Source organism: Lagenorhynchus albirostris, chromosome 18 (genome assembly GCF_949774975.1).
Source record: "Lagenorhynchus albirostris chromosome 18, mLagAlb1.1, whole genome shotgun sequence".
Taxonomy (NCBI): Eukaryota; Metazoa; Chordata; class Mammalia; order Artiodactyla; family Delphinidae; genus Lagenorhynchus; species Lagenorhynchus albirostris.
In genome coordinates, this window is record NC_083112.1 from 5,868,895 (window position 1) to 5,891,339 (window position 22,445).

At 46.3% G+C, this 22,445-nt stretch overlaps 1 protein-coding gene across 2 annotated transcripts in view; it reads right to left on the reverse strand.

The window, feature by feature from the left end:
- FLT1 (fms related receptor tyrosine kinase 1) overlaps positions 1 to 8,220 on the reverse strand; it is a 173,053-nt gene extending 164,833 nt beyond the window's left edge. For both annotated transcript variants that reach the window (XM_060129362.1, XM_060129361.1), the window contains exon 1: positions 7,940 to 8,220. In XM_060129362.1, coding sequence (XP_059985345.1) covers positions 7,940 to 8,003 — 64 coding nt within the window. In that variant the 5' untranslated portion in view covers positions 8,004 to 8,220. The remainder of the gene's footprint in view (positions 1 to 7,939) is intronic.
- Positions 8,221 to 22,445: the final 14,225 nt, after the last annotated feature.

The following is a 22,445-nucleotide window of genomic DNA, read 5'->3' on the forward strand; positions in this document are numbered from 1 at the left end:
ATACCCTGCTCTGAAAAACAGGCCCGCCCGTACCAAGCACTTTATCCCAGAATTCCCCTCGTTCTAAGAGAGGAAGAGTTCCTTTCTTCCTCACAGATACAGTTTCCTCCACCTTGTTAGATGTCTAGCAATGATTTAATTTCGTGCCTTTTCCAGACTGGCCCCAGGACGGATGCCTCCCAGGTAGCCAGGCCTCTCAGTGGAGCCCGAGGTCAGGGGCTCTCAAAGCAGTGGTCTCTGCATCCATGCCTCGTCACCACCTGGGATCTTGTTAGAAATGCAAATTCCGGGCCCCATCTCAGGCCTACTGAATCAGAAACTCTGGGGCCGGCCCAGTACTGCAGCGCAAGCTCTCAGGTGATTTGGATATATGATAAACTAGAAGGTTCCATAACCTCGCCGCCCATCGGAATCACCTGGCAGCTTTAAAGGAACGATGCCTCGGGCCCACTCAAAAACTCATGACCAGAAGTGCTGCCAGGGCAAGAGGATTCTAGAAATAAAGCCCCCCAGATGGTTCTAATGCAGAGCCAAAGCTGGGGACCCTGGAGAGAAGCAAAGGGTTTCACAGAACTCAGTTGGCAGACTAATTACTAATCAAGGCCGCCAAAGGGGGCCTTGAGCGCGAGTGGTTTCATATTTGCATATAACAGAAGACAAGGCTTTTCATTTATACAAGGTTCACTTCAGGCCTCGTTTCACAAAAGAACCTGATCATTGTTATAGCTTTGCTTGTGTTGACCACGTGGGAGGGTCTGTGGTTTGAAAGGAAATGCAGTCACACTCCACCTGTTCGATAGAAGGATAGAAGACCAGGCTGAGAAAAACTACCCATAAGCACTATGGTAACCTGGGAAAAGACAAAAGCACTTGCCAAGATTTGCGATAATAAGACGAGGAAGAAGGCAAGTGCATCAACTTTCAAACCAGCAAGAAGCACAGACAATGTGTCACCAGCGGCAGGATATGAGAGCATGATGAGACAGTGTCGCCTCCTTGACAACAGATCACAGGGAAGGATGCTCACCTCCCTGGTTTTTACACCAAGTGACTTTGCTTTGGAAGCAAATGCTTTATAAAACTTTTATTTACGGTTAAAACCCATCTGTTTAATGCCATTTCTATTGTACTATTTTTCACCAGGTCCCTATTTTCTAAGACCCATGGTTTGGTGAACCGTGGTATTCTTCAAGACCACAACCTCTGTATGCTTTGACTACAGGTCCAAGCTAAGCCTAAGATTTTGTTAAAAAAAGTCTTGAAGCAGGTCACAGGTGTCCCGGCAGAAGACAGGGCACAAGAACAGTGTGGGAGCCGGAAAGAAGCTCCTGGCTGGCCAGGGTCTAGTCCCTTGGTCATACAGGTCAAGGTCAGCACTAGGATGCTGGTGAAGACGATTTAGACCCTGACACCAGAGCTAAGAATCCTTTACTACAATCAGCGCTTCTCAATTTTTTAATGTGCAAAAACACATCTGGGGACCTTATTAATATACAGGCTCTGATTGGTTAAGTTGCCAGGGGATGCTGGGCCATGGGCCACACTTTGAGAAGCATGCTGTGGGCATGTGTAAAGTTTGGGGCTGGGGATGGGAGTCGGGGGAGGGAGGCACCAGCTTGAGGCTGGATCGGGGGTTCTGATTTTTCAGAACATGTTTCACACCTAGTAGGCTGGTTCTGCCAGAAGAATCTATTTGCATGAACAGTTAAGGAGAACCTATTCTAAGGAAGGAGGAAATCAAGCAACTAGACTGGTCCTGTAACAAGGCTCCTATTAAAGCAGAGTCTGACTCTGAGTATCTCCCCGTCATTCAGATTTGCCACACAGTCCAGCACCCAATGACTCAGGTTTGAGTCTATCAGAGGATAAGTCAAAGCATAAAATCTAAGAGCATTAAAGATGGTATAAAGCCCTGTGGAGTAAAGGTGAAGGGCCCGGCCCCATACCGATAGAGGGTTAGGACAGAACTGCTGCACGGACCCAAGCCCAGCTTTGCTGGCCCAGAAGCCCCAGGGAATCATCATGACCAAACAGGAGGGGATCACAAGACATGGGTATCTCAGAGTTGAAAATCATAGCTGATTTCCCAGATCTGAGCCACTCGTTGCAGAGGACAAATATTCTCTATTGAGAAACAGCCCCTTTAAGGAATCCACTGTAACTGAGGCCCAATGGACAAGCAAGAGTAACTAATAACCTGGAATAAAGTCCTATCTGGCTCGGAAAGATTTCTTCTTTGAAATGACAGTATGGCTGCATCATTCATTCATTCCAACATTTACTGAGAGCTTCCATGCCATCCATGACAGTAGGTGCCAGGGATGTAAGAGCAGTTAAGACACGGGCTCTCCTCCCCAAAGAGTGAGGGCAGCCTCATAAACAGAATACTAAGCAAGGTGAGAAGAACGCGAGGACCCATATCGGGGCTATAAAAAGAGGCTACACATAGGAGCGGAAGAAACCAGTCATTCTGTCTGGGGCTCTAAGGAGGAGCTCGTGGAGCTGGTGATTTCTGCGCTGAATTTTGAAGGCACGGGAAGAAAAGATGCGGAGGGAGAAAAAGGGTCTTGCAGGCAGACAAACAGCATGAAAAGTGCAAGGCCCATCTAAAGAAAGGGGAGCTATTTCTTTGATGGCGACAGAGTCTGTGTGGCTGGGACACGGGGTACGCGGAGGGAAGTGGTAATAGATGAAGCTAGTACCGTAAGCCACAACTATTTAAGCTGCAGCCATCCAAAAGGAGGATTCCAACTGTGCACAAGAAAAATTAGTTTTCTCCCCAAATCTCTCAGTATATTACTAAGCAGCCCTCATTTTGATATTCCTAATTAAATCCCTTATGATATTCCTAATTAAATCCCTTATGATATTCCTAATTAAATCCCTTAATTATCCCTTATAGGTTTCTCATATTAAAAAAAAGATGCCAGTTGGGTTTAACAAGTTATGGCATAGCCATACCATGAAATGCTATGCAGTTATTGAAAATACTGTTGTAAAAAATTAATGATGGTGCATTAAAATATGAACGATGTATTATGTTTAAAAAGGCAGTTTAAATAGATTTTTTCGCAGAAGAGCAAATAAACACATATCTACCATTACAATATGTTCATATGGTCCTCGTTTTATGTGTGTAAGAAAAATTTATTCGTGTACTGATGGTGGGAAAGAAGACTCTTAAATATATTCAATAAAATGAGAAATAAGATTGAATGCCAGCATTTAAAACGAAATTTTAGCTCTGCAATAATGTTATTCAACAAATATTTTAACATCTCTACTCTGTTTGGGGTAGAGGATATACAAAAATGAAGAAGAAATGTTATCTGTAGGATGAACATCAGGTTCTGTTCCTGGGTCTGCCACCAGCCAGCTGTTGAGCTTGAAAAAAAAAAAAAATCACTAAACTGCTCGTCTCTGAAAGGAGCAGATTAGATCCCTGAGGTTCCATCTAGCCCTCACAGTGTATGTGTCTGTGCAATGAGATCAATCCTCTCAAGGAGCACAAAATCAAGGAAAGGAGCAATGATCACACATGGCTCTTAGGCATCCAGCTTTACCAAGACTGATGGGAAATCCCCAGGAATTCTTGACATCCCCCGACATCCGCCCCAGCAGCAATGCAGGAAATCTAGTCCACTATCTTCAGCAGACTCAATGGAACCATTTCCTTAATGAAACCCCCCTGCAGTCCCAGATACTACACCAGAGGCTCTCCTTTCAAGCCCTCCCTCCATCACCCCCCATTCCTCCAGTTTCCTTCCCCTTCCTCAATCTGGTCTAAAATCCAGTACTGTAATCAGCCGCATGCAATTTCCAAGGCACCCAAGTGTGTGAGGAATCAACAATGCTCCTGGAAAGCATCTGGCAGGAGCTCTTGTCATTCCTTAACAAGCCTCCCCAGCGTACTGAGCCCAACGGAACAGAATGGACTCTTCTCGTAGATCGTTTTCAACCAAATGCAACCAACGCTTCTCATGCTTTTAACCGTTCCTAATGACGTATTTTTACTTAAAAGTTAAGCCTGGTGTTATTTCAAATGTCCTTCCTCCTCTAGCCACAATGACAAATGCTCTGAAAAACTATGATATTCACTTGCTATCCAACAAACTCCTGACCGTGCAATTGAACCAAGACCCTAACACCAGAAAGCTCTGCGTTTAACACCCGGGTGCCAAGAGAACTTCCCTCACTCTCCACTCTCACACTCACTCGCGTGCACATCTCAATTTAAAGCACTGCAGAAGCTATTCACTCTGTTATTTGTTCTTGCTTTGAAGAATTCTCAAGCCAGAGTAAACATTAATCATAACTTGGTGATCTACTGGGTAACCTTCCTCAAGGATACTACCTTTTTTTTTGATGGATATAAAACCATTTTGGGAGGCGATATATCATTTTCAACTTCTATATTATATACATTCAAAGGAGATTTAAAATATCTAATTAGTTTTGGTAAAAACAAAATGATTACTTGGTCTGCTCTAAAAAGTCATATAAAATAAGTTCCAGTTTAAATAAGAGGTTTGGTATTCTTGTTGAAATCGGAAACTCTTTTAGACTTAAGTTACTTGGGGAGCAAATAAGTATTATTTGCAACTAGTAAGCATTAATTGAAAAAAACAAGAAATACAGACGGGTTTTAAATGACCAGTCTCCTTAGAAGAGATCAGGGAACTAGAGTTATGAAATAGAGTCTATTTCATAGAGTTACACATTCTGTTTTAAAAAAAAAAAAATCCCAAGATCATGATTCGTCCTGGCTTGGGCATCCTGTAACAGCTTAGTTCTTGCAACCTGATAAAGAGCAAGCAAATCGGTTGGAGTTAGGTGTGTTGCACTAGTGAAAAAGAAAATCCACCGTGATTACTGACAGCAGGGGAAAGCCAGCTCAGCCTTTCAGCCCTGGCTCCGGCATCGCAGGGGTGGTCACCCATTCTATAAGCAAATGCAATTAAGGGAAGGAGAAAAACAGACACTGTGTTCAGTCTGTTTCTTGGAATCATTCATTGCATTTTAGAGTTGGGAAAGGCCCCTAGAAATAACCATCTATTCTAACGTCTGAATTTTACATGTGAAAACACAAAACCCACTTAGTGCTCCCTAGAAAAGAAACTGGATAGCCTATTATAGAATTTTCAACAGGGAGAGAAAAAACTTAATAAATAAATAAATAAGGTCAAAATATTGAGGAACCAGAGTAGGTGACCACCTACAATTTATCTGCAATGTGATCCATCATTTGGAAAACTACGTGGACCACCAAACGTGCACGGAATTAACATTTCAAACGTACAATTCCGGAAAAACACAACCCAAAGTGTGGCTTTATAAACCTTGGAGAAAAGACAAACTGTTATGCAAAATTAGCTTGATTTTGAGAGATTTAGTACGTTCATTTTGGAAATGGAGATCATTGTCATGTACACTTTTGATTTAACTTTCTATCATTAACTCCACTCACAAAATTGGCAAGTGCAGCATTTCCGATTAGCTATAGCAAATTGTACATGTCAGCTGCTCAAAAACTCTAGAAAAGGGGGGGCAGACAAAAAGGGTCTACGGCTTTCATCAAGGGTGTGCTGCCTTAAAATAAGAAAATGAGACTTTGAGCTGGAGAAAGGAAGCCTAATATCCTTTTTAGAGGAAGAGATTGCAATATAGAGGACTTGGAAGCACGTGAATATTGCAGTGTTTTTATTTCCCAGGATATTCAGAAGAAGGTAAATACACTCTCTGCGGGGAAAGGCATTATCTTTTTGTATTACCGAACCTCTGATTATTTTATACCTCAGTGAACGTACACGTAATATTAAAAACTCATAAAATTATATAGCACCCAACAGTGAGCAGAGCTGGCCCGTGATGGGTGCAAGCTGAACTCCTCATAAATCCACAGGGCAGAAGCCTGGACCCTATCTAGACACCACTCCCCAGACATGCAGCCCCTCGTTCAGTTTGAAAGCGCTGACGCAGCTTAGAAAGCAGGTACCTGATTGTTTTACTGTGACGCAGCTGTTAACCCGCGGCAGAAGCCTGTGGTTTAGATTGGCGATTACAGACCCCAACAGCTGATAGAACATTCCCTAAACCGGCAGGTGAAGAGGTTCTCACCTTGCCAATGTTTGTCTTGCTTTCTCCCTATAACACATATGTAAAACATTTTTTTAAAAATCACAAAAGAGTTCCAAGATTTCTGCCTCATTTAAGTAAAATCTAAGGGGAATCATAAGAGGATCTCACTCGCGTTTCTGAAACGCTTCCACGGATCTAAGTTGCTTTGAACCACGAACGGAACTATTCTTTGCTAGTTTTTGAAACAAAATAAAGATGCCTATGTGTGAAGCAGAAAATCCAATAAAGCATATACTTTCCCCTCCACGTTCTGGATTCACAGTAATTTACCTAGATTTACTTTTACATAATAGACAATGGACTTCAGCAAGTTACTTAAATGCTCCAAGCAATTGTATTTCAAAACACATGACTTTTCAAACCCCCAAATGCAGTTTTGAAACAGAAAAGCAGTACTTCACTTCGTATAGTTATTTTAGCAACATTTCCAACTTAGAGCGAGTTCTCTCCAATTTAGTACGAATTCGCCTTGCCTCTCGGTTTAACAGCTTCATCCAGGTGGAACTATTATTACTTGTTATTAAGAAACAAGTGGTTTAATTAGTCTTCCCCTTGAGAAGGAATATTTGTTACTGCCTTTTGAGTTTAACAAGCATTTAAAAAAATATATGCTCAACCCTACGGACTTTCCTACCCAGGGATCTTTGCAATAACCTATGTTACTGTATTTTATTTCATATTTTACCTTTCCTCCACGACGCTTAAGAGACAGGCGCTCCAAAATCTGGCTCTCTGCGCCCAGGGGGACTAAACCAGGGGGCTTGGCCACTGAGCCCCGCTGAGCAGAAAAAGCAAGTCCGAGTCCCTAAATGCCCTCGGGTTTTGGCGCCTCGGTGGAGGCCACCGCCACACTAACCAGGTACAAACTACTGGTCCCTGAAGGTTCGGCCGCCAGTGTCCCTAACGCCCAGCAAAGGCGCGGACCTCACCGATTCCTCAAACCGCACCTTTTGGTCCAAATCATTTGCCCTTTCTTCTCTCGGAACTTAAAGACTAGGCTTGCAATTCTGAAACTTAACGGGACTTGGGTCCTCGACTGCCCTCGTCGGTCAAGGTCACTCAGGTCGGCGACCTGGGCTGGACCCGTGGCAGAGGCTCCACTCGGATGGATGCGCGCTCAGGCCCAGCGGCCGGCGAGCGGGGGGGGGGCGGGGGGGAGGGAGGAGAGGACGCTGGGGGAACGTTCCCTGGACACGCGAGCTCGGGGGCCCAGAGTGGGTCGAAGGATACCAGCTCTTGCCATCTTCAGGTATCTGTGTGCTCCCGCCAGGCACGCGATCCCCTCCAAAGGGGCTCACCTCCTTCCCTCGGGAGGCGCGACGTCGCGGCCCGTGCCAGACATCGCCAAGGCCGGGCCTCAGCCCAGTCCCCGGGCAGCCACGCGGTTGTCCTAGGAGACGCTGATCCGGGGGCCTCACGGACCCGGCCAGGCCACCTGAGAGCAGGCTCTGGGTGCCGGGCAGGTCAGGGTGCGCGGCACTTTCCGAGCCCAGAACCTGGGAGGGGGGCCCCGGCTTGGGGGAGGTGGCCAGGCAGCGAGGATCAGCGACTCCAGCCGCAAGGGGCAGCCCCAGCGCGGACCCGAGCGCGGCGATGCTCGCGGACCCCAGCCAGCTGCTCTCCGAGGCGCCCAGCCCGACCGCCCGGCGGAGGAGAAAGGGCGTCACGGCCCCAGGCGTGTCCGCTGCAACTAGTGTCCTCGGTTCCCTCCGAGCTCGCTCCCCGCGCGCACCCGGCCCCCCGGGCTGCGCCCCTGCCCCCGCCAGCCCCGCGCCGGCCTCCGGCACCGGCCGCGCCTCACCTGTGAGAAGCAGACCGCCGAGCAGCGCGCAGAGCAGGGCCCCGGTGTCCCAGCAGCTGACCATGGTGAGCGCGACGCGGCCTGCTCGTCCGGTGCCCGCGCTCCTCGCGGGCGCCCGCCGCAGCCGCCCGAGCCTGTCTCCTCTCGCTCCGGCCCTTCGCCCCGAGCGCCCCTCTCCGCGGCTCCAGCCGAGAGACAACCACTTCCCCCGGTAATCCTCGCAGCCCGGCGTCCTCCGGCCGTTGCGTTCCAGCCCCGGAGCCCGCTCCGAGCCGCCGCCGCCGCCGGGGAGGAGCCGCGAGGAGTGCTGATCCCGCGCGCTCCGAGCCTCCAGCGGACCTCGATTAAGAGGAGACGAGGGCGGGGGCGATTTATAACCTTTCCCCAGCCCACTTCCTACCCCGGCACCTCCTTCCAGTGACGTCAAGGGGTCCCCCACCCCTCATCCGCCTCCCCACCTACCCTCTTCCTCCGGGACCTGATTCCCTACGGCTCGGGAGGGGGCGGGGGCCGCCGGGCGCGGGGGCGGGGAGGGAGCGCGCGTGGGGAGGCGCGGGCGGCGCGGCCCCGGAGCGCCGCCGGGCAGGTTCACGGTCCTTGCTCCCGGCTCCTGTCCCGGTCCCCTCCTCCTCCTCCTTTAGCTCTCAGGAAATCCCTGCAGTTTCCCTCCGCCCGGCTTACTCAGCCCTGGGGGCCGCCCGAAGCTGGGAAGGGGACGGGGCTGGACCTCCACCGCCCGGCCCCCGGGGCGGAAAGTCCGACCCTGGGAAGCTGGCCGCGCCTCCGCGACGGTGTCCTTGGCACGGAGGGGCGAGGCGCAGGCCGGCTCCCTCCCCCTTCCTTGCTCTTCCCGCGCTGTCCCGCCGCCCCGCGACTCTCCCAACTGTCCCCAGACGTCTAGGGAGGCGCCGGACACCCTCGGCACAGGGGACTGCGCCAGGAGCGCCCGCGGGGACCGGACGCTTGGCTGGCACCTTCGGGAAGACAGCGAAGCCGCTCGGGTCCCTGGGGAGCGCGTCTGTGTCTTTTTCGACCTCACAGATGCACCCGCCCAAGTCATTTCCTAAACCCTCGGCTTCCTAGAAGCAAAACAAGCAATAACATCATGATACCTTGTAAAAAGCTGGGACATGAAGCTGCTCCTGCAACTTTTAAAGGCCGAGCACTTGAACTTTATTTCCCAAATGCTCGAGAAGAGTCTTTCTGATGGCTGCTTGCTACGCAAGCTGAGTGACTCCACTGCCCTCCGAACCCCGGGAAATCAGCATGAGGCACTAGATCATTTGCGATGACACTAATTCCACCTCGTTCCCCAATTATGTTTCCATTACCTCAAAGGCTGATATCGTCCTAGGCTCCACGGAGCAGCCCAGTTTTGTCCCTGTAAATACCAATGGTTTGAAAAATACTTCTACTGCAAAATGCCAGATGGCCACGATAAAAAGGAGCGTGATGGCTCCTAAACACTGGGCCAGCGACTCTTCCTGAAGGACTGGACTGCCTCCCGCCGGGGAAGGTTAGGCAACCCGGAGTTGCCACACCTCTGAGCGGCAGGGCCAGGACAGGTCCCCGCCGCTGGGAGCCCCACGCAGGAACAGCGCGTCCGCCCGCCTGGCGCTGGGGCTCGGGAGTGGCAGCCCCACGCGGCTCCGAGGAGAGTGAGACCACGCGGAGCCTTTGCGCGCCTGCTGGCTTCTCCACTTTTTCTAGGGCTCCTACTCCCAAGCTTGATTCCTTCAAAACCGAAGCATCATTCCGTTAACAGTTAATTACGTATCTCAGGGTTAGAGCCTGACAGCGGATCTTAACTCACAACTGGTCCCCCAGCCTCGGTCACAGTCTGGGACACACCCGCAGAAACGAGGTGTCCCCCTGCCTCACTTCAGAGCTGCTTGTCCCTCCCATGCTCTCTCCCAAGCAGCGGGCTTAGAATCTGGAGAGGAGGTTGATGCGTAAAGAGGCCACGACATTACAGTGTGAGGATCCCAGTGCTGGAGGGAGCCTGGGTTCACGATGGGCACAGAGAAGAGGTGGTCCGTCCGAGAACTCAGGAGTGCTTCTTAGGAGAGACACCTAGCTGACCCTGGGGGAAAACGGTCCATAGTACAGTCTACAAAAGTTTACTACAACCCTTCAAATGCTATCTGAGAGACAACACTTCACATACCGGCTGTCAGACATGACTCTGCATCGAGTTTACTTGTGAAGCCACAACTGGTATCTGATGGATAGCTGAAACAATCTTCGTGACCTCAGACGTCCATCAACAATACTAGCATAGGGACTTCCGTGCTGGCGCAGTGGCTAAGAATCCGCCTGCCCATGCAGGGGACACGTGTTCGAGCCCTGGTCCAGGAAGATCCCACATGCAGCAGAGCAAGCAAGCCCGAGCGCCACAACTACTGAGCCTGTGCTCTAGAACTGGTGAGCCACAACTACTGAGCCCGTGTGCCACAACTACTGAAGCCTATGCACCTAGAGCCAGTGCTCTGCAGCAAGAGAAGCCACCGCAGTGAGAAGCCCGTGCACCGCAACGAAGAGTTGCCCCCGCTCGCCGCAACCCGCGCACAGCAAGGAAGACCCAACGCAGCCAAAGATAAATAAATAAATATATATATTTTAAAAATAAATAAAGAAAATTAAAGAAAAAAATCAATACTAGCATATTGCTCAACTATTTAAGGTTAAAAGAGTCCTGGTCGAATCTAACTTAATTTACACCAAAATCATTCTGCATTAAGAGTGGTCTTCCACAAATTCCCAACTATTCTTTAGAAAAGTTGCAGGTTTTAATTATAGTCAGCAATTTCTTTACTTCTTACTTTGTTAGTTGCATTAGCCTCCTAACAAAGAACTCAAGATGCTACAAGTTCTCACAAGGTTTTGTTCTTAATTTTATTTTAGCTCAGATAAATATTAGCATTTAGATAAATGAATATCTAAGCTAAACTAATGGGAAGTAAAGGTATGGTTCTCAACCCCCCACCCCCCAAAAAAGAGATAAGACCTTTGAACAAGAATGGGCTACAGCACCCTTCCAACTAAATCACTAAGGAAAGGGGTTTTATAGATAACAGTGATGGAAAAGATCAATTTCAACATGCCTGGTGGGTATAAAAAGCTATTGAAATAGACTATCTGCTTGCTTCCTGCTCACATACAAAAGAACGTTTCATCTCCTGCAAAACCAGACATTCTCTCTTGTTATCAGCTACAAACATTCTCTTGAGGATTCTTTCTAGCCCCTATTCAGAGGCACACTTGGTAAAACCAACAGCTTTAATATTCAAGACTGAACAATAGTGTGGGAGCATCCCTGTGAGAGACAGGAGGGAACCCAGGGCCTCATCTTCCTAGGGTGGACCAAGGGTGCAGCCGATCAGCTTGCAGTCACCAGGTCTCAATCAGGACTTTGTCCCCACATGGGTTAGGTGGCTTCAGAGCAAAGACGAACTATACTTCACGGCTACACTGCATAGCATAAATATGTATGGTTGGTTACAAGAACCAAATGACTTTCTAAAACCCTTCTGTGTTATATGGCAAAAAAAGCTCCCAGCACATCTCTGCTTGACAGTTCAGGTTCCTAGACCTGAGTAGCACATGCCCACAATCCTCCTTGGGCAAGCTCTGCTGAGCTCGCCAGCCAGGCACACCCACGGTTCCATTTCTCCAATGCTGATAGGTTCTGATGGAGTTCCTTGCCTGCCCCCCACGGACGTGCTCACTCCTCTTGTTCTGGCTCCATGTGCTTCACTCCATCCCTGACTACCTGCTCCTCACATAGGTTGGTGCTGCAGCCATTTATCTCATTTTGATTGATTCGGGCTTTCAGCTTCTTTCTGAGGCAGAGTCTCCTAGCTCTGGTCTCCTGGTTAGCCCTGCACCTCCTCCGTAGGTACTGTAACGTGGATACTATACTTCTATTACTGCAGCCTAAGATCAAAGGAGCCCTTTCTGTGGGCCACTTTGTACCCTGGATGCTTGTGGAACTCACTGTTGGTTAAAAGCCCTGAGGCTTTTTCACAGGAGCTGTGGTCTGGCTGTACCGGACAACCATAGCTTTTGATGACCCAAATTGCAGACCCTTATACCCACTCTTATTAAATTCCTTGTTTGATTTAGTCCATCTTTCTGGCCTGTTGAAATCTTTCTGGCATATAGAAAAGTCAGTGCATTTTCTATATGCCCTGCTTCAGATTATCCAAAAATACTATACATATGCCTTCTGTATCATCATCAAAATCACTGACCAGGGCAGCGCTGAATAAAGGAAGGATGGAAGGAAAGAAAGAAGGAAGGGAGGGAGGGAAGGAGGAAGGGAGAGAGGAATCAGCAGACATTAAGTAAACCGAAGCGTTCTTTGTGTCATTATCTCTGATGCATGATGTGTCATGCGTCATCACCAAGGGAGGCTGCATATTAGCTTGTTACCATCTACCATGTCATCATTCAGGAATAATTGATGGTCCTAGCAAGAGGTAATAAGACAGGTGAGTTGTATTCAAGGTATTTTAGGAAAGTTTTTTTTAAAAGCCCAGATGGGGATAATTAGAGAAGATTGGGGCAGGAGATAGCAAAACAGAGAAGGGACTAATACCTAAAGGAAAAGTAGCTGGCTAAGGAAGTCTGTACAGTGGTCATCTAATCAATAGAATTAACAACTTTGCCAAAGATTAATTTTATCTCAGCCTATAACTGTCAGCTACTGACTTTTACTCTTTTTAAAAAATATGACATTACTTTCAATATACTCTTTTAGTTATAAAACATTTTAGACAGATGCAAAGATGGGGAGAGGGCTGGAGGATGAATCATAACCCCATCATCTCTATAAACCCCCCGAGATCTCTTTGGTATATTTCATGTTAGTCATCTTCTTAGAGAGTGCTTTTAATTTTCTGTGTTTCTATATAGCCTTCATAATTATTATATTTAATAGCTGTAAAATGTTATCCTACTGCCGGACATTTCAATTTCACCATTATATATAATCCCCAAATGCATGTAATTTGACATTGGAATGTTAGTCAGTTAGGCACATCCAGACACTCGGTAGCCATTCAGAAAATGTATTCTCTCATTCAGTAAACATTTTTTTTTTTTGTACCCGTACGCAATCCTGGGCCAGTCTTGTTGAAGACGGTAGAATAGAAGATATAATTATTGCCCTAGAAAGCCTTCCATTTATTTGAGAAGGCCAGACTTCATGAAACATTGGGAAACAATTCTACTGCAATTAAAACAGTTCTAAGGCAAGAACAAGATACAGTTGTGAGTACTAAAAGGAACTGTTCCTCACTGAATTGGGAAACGGTTTTGAAGGTAGTAACGATTTGTGTGGGCAGAGAGGGGAAGGCATTCTGACAAGGAGCGAAGGGAACACAACCAGCCCGCTATGGGGGTGGGGGGACGTGTGAGGGGCAGGGGCGGCCAGTGGAGGAGGGAGGGTGTCAGGGAACAGCGAGGCAAGTTTCAGCAGGTAAGGCTGAGGGACCTTGACTACTTGGTAGGTAAATTTTTAAATGTGTTTCATTCTGCCAGTCCTAGGAAAGGATAGTTTAGGATGGTTAGACTAGCATATAGGGGATTAAAGGGAAGACAAATGAAAGGAATAAACTATTAAATAAATCTAGGAAGAAACAAACTATTAAGCGGCAATAGGATAGAACTGGAACAATGACGGGAAGGAGAAAGCAAGAGGGTAGGTGGCTCTGGTTAGTAGTTCGGAGAAGGGATGGAGAGAGAAATTAACACTGGGGTCAAGGTGAGGGAGACAGAGGAGTCCAGGAGAGCCCCAGGGTTCCAGGGAGGACTCTAAGATCGCTGAGCTTTGCCAGGATGGGGAGGCTGGTGGGAGAGGAGGGGAAGCATTTGTTGGTTTCAGCCAGGTTCAGGTGAGTGGGCAACTGAAAGCAGCCTACTTTATTTTTCTCCTTGAGCCAAGACAGGGTTTAAAGTGATCGTCTGGCTCAGGTCCAGACATTTTAAGGAAGTAGAAAGTCATCATCAGATTGCTGTACCCTAAGACTGGACCCAAATTTATATACTCATAACGTCTGAGTTTTATGTAACGGCTGGGCTGTGACTAGGAAGTTTATTAAATGCCATGAGTTGGATTCCCACGTCTGAGCAACAGAGCTCTCCACCTTCAGCCCTTCCTTCTTCCAAAGTGCCGCCATACCCAGACACAGCCTCTGGGCAGGTCTGCTGGCCGCTTCCGTGGAAGACCATCCCTTTCCTTCCTGATCTCTTCCAGACTCCTCCCAGATGTACTTTTCATGCGTATCAGCAGCAGCAGAAGTCAGGGAGGAGCCCAGCCACTCTCTGCCCTGGACCACAGGCCCACGTGAACCAGCAGTCAGCCAGGATGCAGGAACGGGGCCCTGTAACTTTCAAAGATGCAAACTGGCAAATCTGACATCAGACGCACAATCTAACAAATATGTCATTTCGTAAGAAAGTTAGACCCCCAAGCTCACTTAATCCAACTGTGGAGGGAAGCCTTGCGTTTAATAAGTGGCTTTAGGTTTTTTTTCTGTTGAAAAAATAATATTCCATAACATCAAGTTCTGGCTAAACTGAGAACATGGCTTCTGTGAAAGACATGCCATCATAAGCTGCTTTCCACTAACGTTAAACTGCTAAATAACTTTGTTTCTATAATTTTATACTAAAAAATTCTTCGGAACACCTATAAAATATATCAGAATCATTGTCTCTGTATTTTGGTGTATACCCCCTGTTTGTCTCCGTAAGAGAAAAAAAGTTGACGCCAAGATATGATAAACAAATCTTGGTTTTGGACATAAAATAGATCAATGTCCAAAGCAAGTCAAATACTAGGGTGGTTTTTCTTGATGAAATTTAAAACCCAGCCAAATAATAATAATAATTTAATAATAAATAATAGTTATTTAATAAAAATACATCGTTTATTATTTAAATAGACTTCCCTTTCTTCACATCCTGAAGTAATCACAGATAAAGTGATAAAATGTCTGAGATGTGCTTCAAAATTATCCAAAAGGAGTAAAGATGAAACAAGATAGGCCCTATATGGATAATGTTGAAGTTGAATCATGGGTATGTAATTTATATATATTTCTTTCTTCTTAGGTATATGTTTAAAATGTTTTCTTCATAAAATACATTTTTCTTTCCTAGTCTAAAACTGAAAAATGCAAACTATCGACCCAAAGTAAATTTGAGGCTCTGAGTCTAGGAAAAAGTGAAGCTAGAGAGAAAAGGAGGACAGTGAATGTTACCTGGTGACCAGAGCTTTGGTTTCACTGACAGTCAAGAGGACAAGTTTCCAGCAAATCCAATGTTCGTTGATAAGAGGTATGAATAGGTACAAAGCAGTCACAAGGGAAACTGATGGTTTAAAAACTACACTTGGTTTGAAAAGTACTGCTGTATTCAGAAGTAACACAGATAAGCAGAAACAAGATCAAGAAGGAAAAATAAAGAAAGTAGGAATGTTTTTTAAAAGGAGAATCGAGGAAAATATTCTGTATGTGATGGAGAGGAGAGAAATGCGCAAGCTTTGAAAATCGCTTTTCTCCTCCATCATATTTATTTAGAAATTGTCGTGGGTGACCATTAACTAAAGAAAATGAAGCCGAGGGGGGAAGGATAGAAACCCATGCTTAATCATCTCATGATATAAAGACCTTAAAAACTATGTGTTTTTTTAAAAAACAAAATGAAACAGGATTTGTTGGCAAGCATCCTAGGCAATTTGGGAACAGAAAGGCAATACTGCAAGACATTTTTTCTAGAACATATGAAGAAGTGTCTAAGGTTGGACAAAGGAGGATTCCAGAAGACTGACTGGGGAAGATAACACATAGAATCATAAAATATTAATGTACAAACGAACCTCAGAGACGATCACGTCCAACCGCTTGATCTTACTTTAAGGAAACAGGCAGAGAGGTGATGTGCTTTGCCCACAATGAACCTGAATCTGCAGGACCTCCTTGGGCTTATGGTTTAGACTCCACTCCCACACCCAGAATCCCCTCAGCTCCTCGGGTCTGTTAATGCCAAGCTCATCATAGGGGAGGAGAGAGCTGGTTCCTAAAGACCCATTGCTTCATCCCCTGGATCATCGTGAAATGATCTGATAACTCGGCGGAAGAAGGATCTGTCTGCAGGTCAGCTCAGATCTCAGTTAGGTCAAGATGACCACCTTTGAGCAGAAGGTCACCTGCACTCAGAAAGCAACGGAAAGCAGAGAGCAAAGCACTTCTGCGAGTCTGGGGCGATGTGTGCCGCTTCTAGGGCCAGCCGGCCAGGGGCTCTCTGTCTCCTGCTGGATATATGACCTTGAGCAAACCCACCTAACCTCCTTGGGCCCCAGTCCCTTATCCTGGGACGTCAGCAGGACTGATGGGTTGTTGTGAGGATTAAAAGAGAAATCCAGAAAAGTGTTTATAATAGTGTATTTATAACACTGAGTAAGTGTTAGCTCTTGTGACGTTAGTAATGTTTCTTTGGCATGCCCCCTGCACTCTCCCTAACTGGTCCTCCCCTACCTACCCCCAGGGGGTGGACCACACTTCTGCCCTCAACTTCCAGGTCTCCCACGGGACTGGGCCTCGAACGGCCCACCACACTGTCTACACCTACGAGCCTTGTCCCTAGAGGACAGAGCCACTTCCCTTTACCCTAGGGCATTGTTTGAGACCCTGCCTCTTGTCTGATTTCAAGCGTCTTCTAATGCTGACAGCCTCCAGTTGCTGGCCCCATCCTCAGATGCCCGTCTGCTGAGTAACTGTTGCATCTCATAGCCATCCCTGCAGGGACCAGCTTATATGTCAGGTTCCACTGCTCCCTTTCCTCTCCACCCTGCCCTGGTCCAGCTGCCCATCCTCTCTCTCCATGGGCCTCTGCTACTGAAGTTCCAGTATAAAACCCTGAGCTTTATATAGGAAAACCTGCTCCTTTAACAGGCAAAAACCTTGATCCACAAAGGCTGGCAGTGATGGGAGACGCATCTTGGAGAAGGCCTCCCCAACCTCCTCTTGTCCCAAGATCTCCTTTCCTGAGTTTCCCACTAACCGCTGCTACCACCACGGAGCTGGTCTTTGGGGGCCCAGTGTCGCCCTGCAGCATTCCACACATGTGGATAAAAGCTTCCTTTACCTGCCATCAGCAGAGCTGAAATTGGCTGTAACTGCTATCAGGATCACACGAGAGGCTCAGCTAGGGTAACAGCAGATGTGGTCCCCTCCCGAGCCCACCGATGTTCCCCACCCCCTCCCCGTTCCGTCGTTCCACAAGATCTGCCAGAACTCAAGGACCAGGGAGAATCCATAGGTAAAGGACTTAACAAAAGGGCTGCTGGTCTGCCTGGCCCTCCTGTGACCGCCATTCCTCCTGCTTGGCAGGCAAGTTACAGCTTGCTTTTGCCATTGCTTATTTGTTCTCTGGACTTAAAAATCCCCCACTGTAAACATGGTGGTGGAGGATGAAGAAGGAATCCTGTGATTTCAGTATCTAGAAAGAACAGCAGCTGTAATTAACAATGCTTATATGAATTCAGTTTAGAAAAGCCCCAGTGATTCACTCCTTATACATGAAGAAAATGAAACCTCAAAGTCCTAAGTGATGCATCCAGCTAAGGCCAAGGGACTCAGTTAGTGACACATGCGTACAAGAGACCGGGTTTCCCTCTACAGCCATGGTGTCATGCCTCACAGATGAAGAATCACTTGAAAAAAAACATGGTTTTGTTATTTGTCATCATTGATACTGTTAGGTGATTTGAGGAGCCTGACCACACCTAGCAATTGGGAAGTTTGCAACAGGACACCAGGAGCGCCATTAGCTTAAGAGAACCCTCTAGGGCAGTGAAGTAAATTTCCTGACCGTTGGCCTGGTCCCCTGATACTAAAATTAAGAATGACCAGGGGGGCTTCCCTGGTGGCGCAGTGGTTGAGAGTCCGCCTGCCGATGCAGGGGACACGGGTTCGTGCCCCGGTCCGGGAAGATCCCACATGCCGCGGAGTGGCTGGGCCCGTGAGCCATGGCCGCTGAGCCTGCGCGTCCGGAGCCTGTGCTCCGCAACGGGAGAGGCCACAGCAGTGAGGGGCCCGTGTACCACAAAAAAAAAAAAAAAAAAAAAAAAAGAATGACCAGGGAATTCCCTGGCAGTCCAGTGGTTAGAACTCAGCGCTTCCACTGCAGGGGGCACGGGTTTGATCCCTGGTCGGGAACTAAGATTCCTCATGCCCTCGGTGCATGGCCAAAAGTAAATAAATTTTAAAAAATAAATATATAAACAAAATTAAGAATGACCACAAAAGGAGATAAAGATCTCAGTCTCAGGAGGAAGGTATAGTAGGAGGACACGGACCCCACACAGTGAAGAGCACAGCCTAGATTTGGGGTGAAAGAAGACTATACAGGTGCTTCTCCACTGCAGAGCTTCCCACCTCCTCACGTGCCCGGCTCCATTAACCACCATCCACAGGGTTTTCTGGAAGACTGAGAGCACAGCTTTCCATGGGATCTGGGAGGCTGGTAACACTCCAGCAGGCATTTAAATGCAGACTGCAATCCTGTCCCCTGAGGCATGTGAAAGACTTGTCATCCTCGGCTCGTGCTGGGACCTGCTACCTCTCCTTGAGGCACCTGACACCCTCTCCTGCCTGTTCAGCTCTCACCTGCTGTGTACGTCCTGGTCTAAGTGCCACATGTACCATGAAGTCTCCCCTCAGCATGACAGTCAACCAGGCCCCTCTCCCCTGCACACCTCTAGAACGTACAGTTCTGCATTTTATCCTGTGCTTTCTTGTTGAGAAACTATTGGGAACTGCAAGGATGTTTTTAGGCATTTAAGTGCTTGTTTAAAAAGCAAATATAATGAATATACCAGTTAGGCATGCTTTTGGTTGCAAGTAACAGCATACTTGACTACAAGTGACTTAAGCAATAAAGACTAAAGTTAGTTAAAGTAACAATTACTCCTTAGTCTGGAGAAGGCAGTTCCAGGTCAGATGTGGCAATTCCACAATGTTGCAAAGTACCCAGGCAGGCGGTCTCAGTCTGTCTGCCCTGCCATCTCTGGTGTTGCTTTATGGTTACAAGGTGACTTATGCAACTACATTCAAGGCAGTGAGTGGGGCAAAGAGGTCTTCTCCTTGCTGGGTTCTATCTATCTATGAGGTGAGAAAAACTCTCCCAGGAGCTACCCAGAAAAATCTCCTTTACGTCTCATTGGCCAGACTGGGTCCCCTGTCAACTGTCAGACCAATCATTGGCAAAGGGGAGTGAAATGAACATGATTGGCTTAGGACCATCATGATTAATTCCCTGCCACCCTATCCCCATCCCCACCACACACACAGGGCAGGGCACTGTCTCCTAGAGCAAAGCATCTCCTTTTCTCCCACCAACCGGAACAAGATCAGGGATCTGTTAGCAACCAAGAAGACAGAGATTATCCTTTGTGTGAGCAAAATCAATGTCAGCCACAGTGAGTATATGGAAAGTCATTGATGAACGACACATTAAGAGCCATACAAATTGGCCTTCCTGAAGCACAGCACACAGCACGTCCTTCCCATGTAAAAACCTAGAGTACCCATATCCCTCCTATTAACCTTGACTTGGAATCAGAAGGATTGACTTAGAATCCTGGATAGCATGACTTAGCCATGTGGGTAAATTAATTCACTTTCTTGGGCCTCAGTTTCCTCATTTGTATAAAATGACTGAGTTGAATTTGCTTCATCCCTTTTCATTCCAATACCCTGTGAGTTCCCTTTGGATTTTTTTTTTTGTTTAGCATCTTTATTGGAGTATCATTTGGCTTTCAAGGCCTCCTCAAATCTGGTCAGAAATATATAGTTAATCATGTTTTCTGCTTATTTATTTCTATCAAGATTCTTACTTCCTTTAAGCTAGTCCTTTCCTTGCCCCAGAACACACCATGTCATTCATTCATTCCTTCTTTTATTCCAGAAGTGCTCATTGAATGCCGACCAAGTTCTAGACATGAGATGAGACCAGTTCTCTAGAAGAGGATGGGGCAACAGCCAGGAGGGACTTGGGTCTCTGGATGACAAGGAAGAAGCCCTGTACCACCTGATCCTTCTAGATTGTTTCATGAGAAAAAATAACATTTTTTTTTGCCACTATATTTTTGAATCTCTTAGCCTATATCCTAACTACTACAAAAGTCTCTCCTGATTTATTTGTTATGGGCTTAACTGTGTCCCTCCAAAATTCGCATGTTGAAGTCCTAACTTCCAGTGTGTCAGCATGGGACTGTAGTTGGAGATAGGGTTATTTAATTTAAGTTAAATGAGGTCATTAGAGGGGGCCCTAATCCACTATAAGTGGTGTCCTTATAAGAAGAGAAAACTTGAACACAGACAGGTACAGAGAAGAAGATGGTATAAAAGCACAGGGAGAGAAGATGGCCATCTACAAGCCAAGGAGAGAGGAAGAAACCTTGGTCTTGGACTTCCAGCCTCCAGAACTGAGAGAAAAGAAATTTATGTTGTTTAAGCCACCCAGTCTGTGGTGCTCTGTTAGGGCAGCCCGCCCAAGCAGTTTAATAAGCTACTCCTACCTGCACAGCTTGCGGGATCTCACTTCCCCAACCAGGGATTGAACCTGGGCCACGGCAGTGAAAGAACTGAATGCTAACCTCTAGACCACCAGCGAACTCCCCAGCTTTCTTAATTCTTAAAACTACAATTTTACCTTCTAGTCAATAATATTAAATTTAAATCTTAATTTCCTAATGTTCATACCTTTGTTAAAAGTTCACTAAGAATAGAGAACGTGTCTTAAACTTTTGTAGAATTTCTATTGTTATTATTATTTTGAAGTCAAAAGCTAGATAACTCTTTAGCAGGAATGACAAGGAAAAAAGGAGAGAGAGAAGAAACAAAAATAAACCATATTAGTAGGGACAAAGGGGCCACACAGCAGAGCTAACTCGACAGATACAGTCCAGAACTTTAAAAAAATCATAACAAAACTCTGAACTAAAGTATGCACATCACTTTGAAAACTTAGATGAGTTTGACAGTTACCTATAGAAAAAAATCACAAAATTGGACTAAAGGTTCAAAATGACAGATGAGATTCGTATCTAAGAATTTCCCTTGCTTAATATCTAAAGAAAAGAAATCATGAAAACCATCCCCCAGATCTGCATTAATGGCAGAGAGGCAAGGATGGAAACACAGCTTCATGAAATGCGCTTCAAGGAGACAGGAAACTCTGGAGCAGGGCTGAGCAGCACAGCAAGGCTAGACTTCTCATCCCACCCTCTACCCAAACCCTGTCAGTGGGCGCAGAGACCCTAGGAATGCTTACTCTACCCGCCACGAATACCCACTAGAGGGGACCAAGCTACGTGGGTGTCTTCATCTTTTAGCTCTTCTGTCTGACAAGTAGCAGCAATAGACAAACGAATGAGCACGTCACTAGGACTCCCAGACCTGAGAACATCCTCCTGGGGTCTTTGGAATCCTGCATGAGCATTTTAACAAAATCTCACAAGACAGCAAAGGACCACACGGCCCGACAAATCCTACTTAGCACCACAGATAAACTCTTCCCTTCCCACCATCCCCTCATTCCTATTTTAAAAATATAACATGAAATGCTCAACCACAAACTATTATTTGGAGAAGAAACACTGTTTTTAGACACAGTGTTAAAGAAGTAAAAAAAAAAAAAAGTCCCCCATATTGTATCAGAGACAATAGAAGGTCTGGACAGAATTGCTTAAGATGAAAAAAAAAAAAACCCAGCAAGACAACTATGCAAATATACAACAAGGGAGGGAATAAAAGAAGTAAAGAAAGAGGAAGAGAGGGAAGAAGGAAGGAAACAGACAGACCAGCACGAGACTGGTGAAGAACTTAAGTCTGGAGACAACTTAACTCAAATGAATGAAGAAAACTCATCCTGATCTCTTTATACTAGAGAATGATTTTTTAAAAACCCATGGATTCAGTAAAGCAAGAGCTCAAGGATGTTATGGTAAATGGGGCAGAGATAATGCTACGTGTTTACCAAATCTTGTGTCGTTTTCTCCTTCCTGCACATATAGCCATTTTGCATTTCTTTGCCTTCCTTGTGCTTAATACTAACCATCTGACTAGTTCTGTGCAAAAAGTGTAGATTCTAGAAATAAATGTAAGTGGGGTGTGACGATTTCAGGCCAATTCCAGAAAATTCCAGGTCAGCAGGTGTGAGTGTTTTTATGCTGTCATTTCTCCTGCCACGGCAACTTAGAAGCCGGTGGTATAGCTTCAAGATGCAAGTATATTGGAGAATAAATCCTAAGAGTTCTCAACACAAGGAAAAAGATATATTTTTTCTATTTCTTTAATGTTGTATCAATAATGAGATGATGGATGTTCGTTCAATCACTAAACTTAACTATGGTCATCACTACATGATGTATGTAAGTCAAATCACTGTGCTGCACACCTTAAACTTATACAGTGCTGTATGTCAATGACATCTC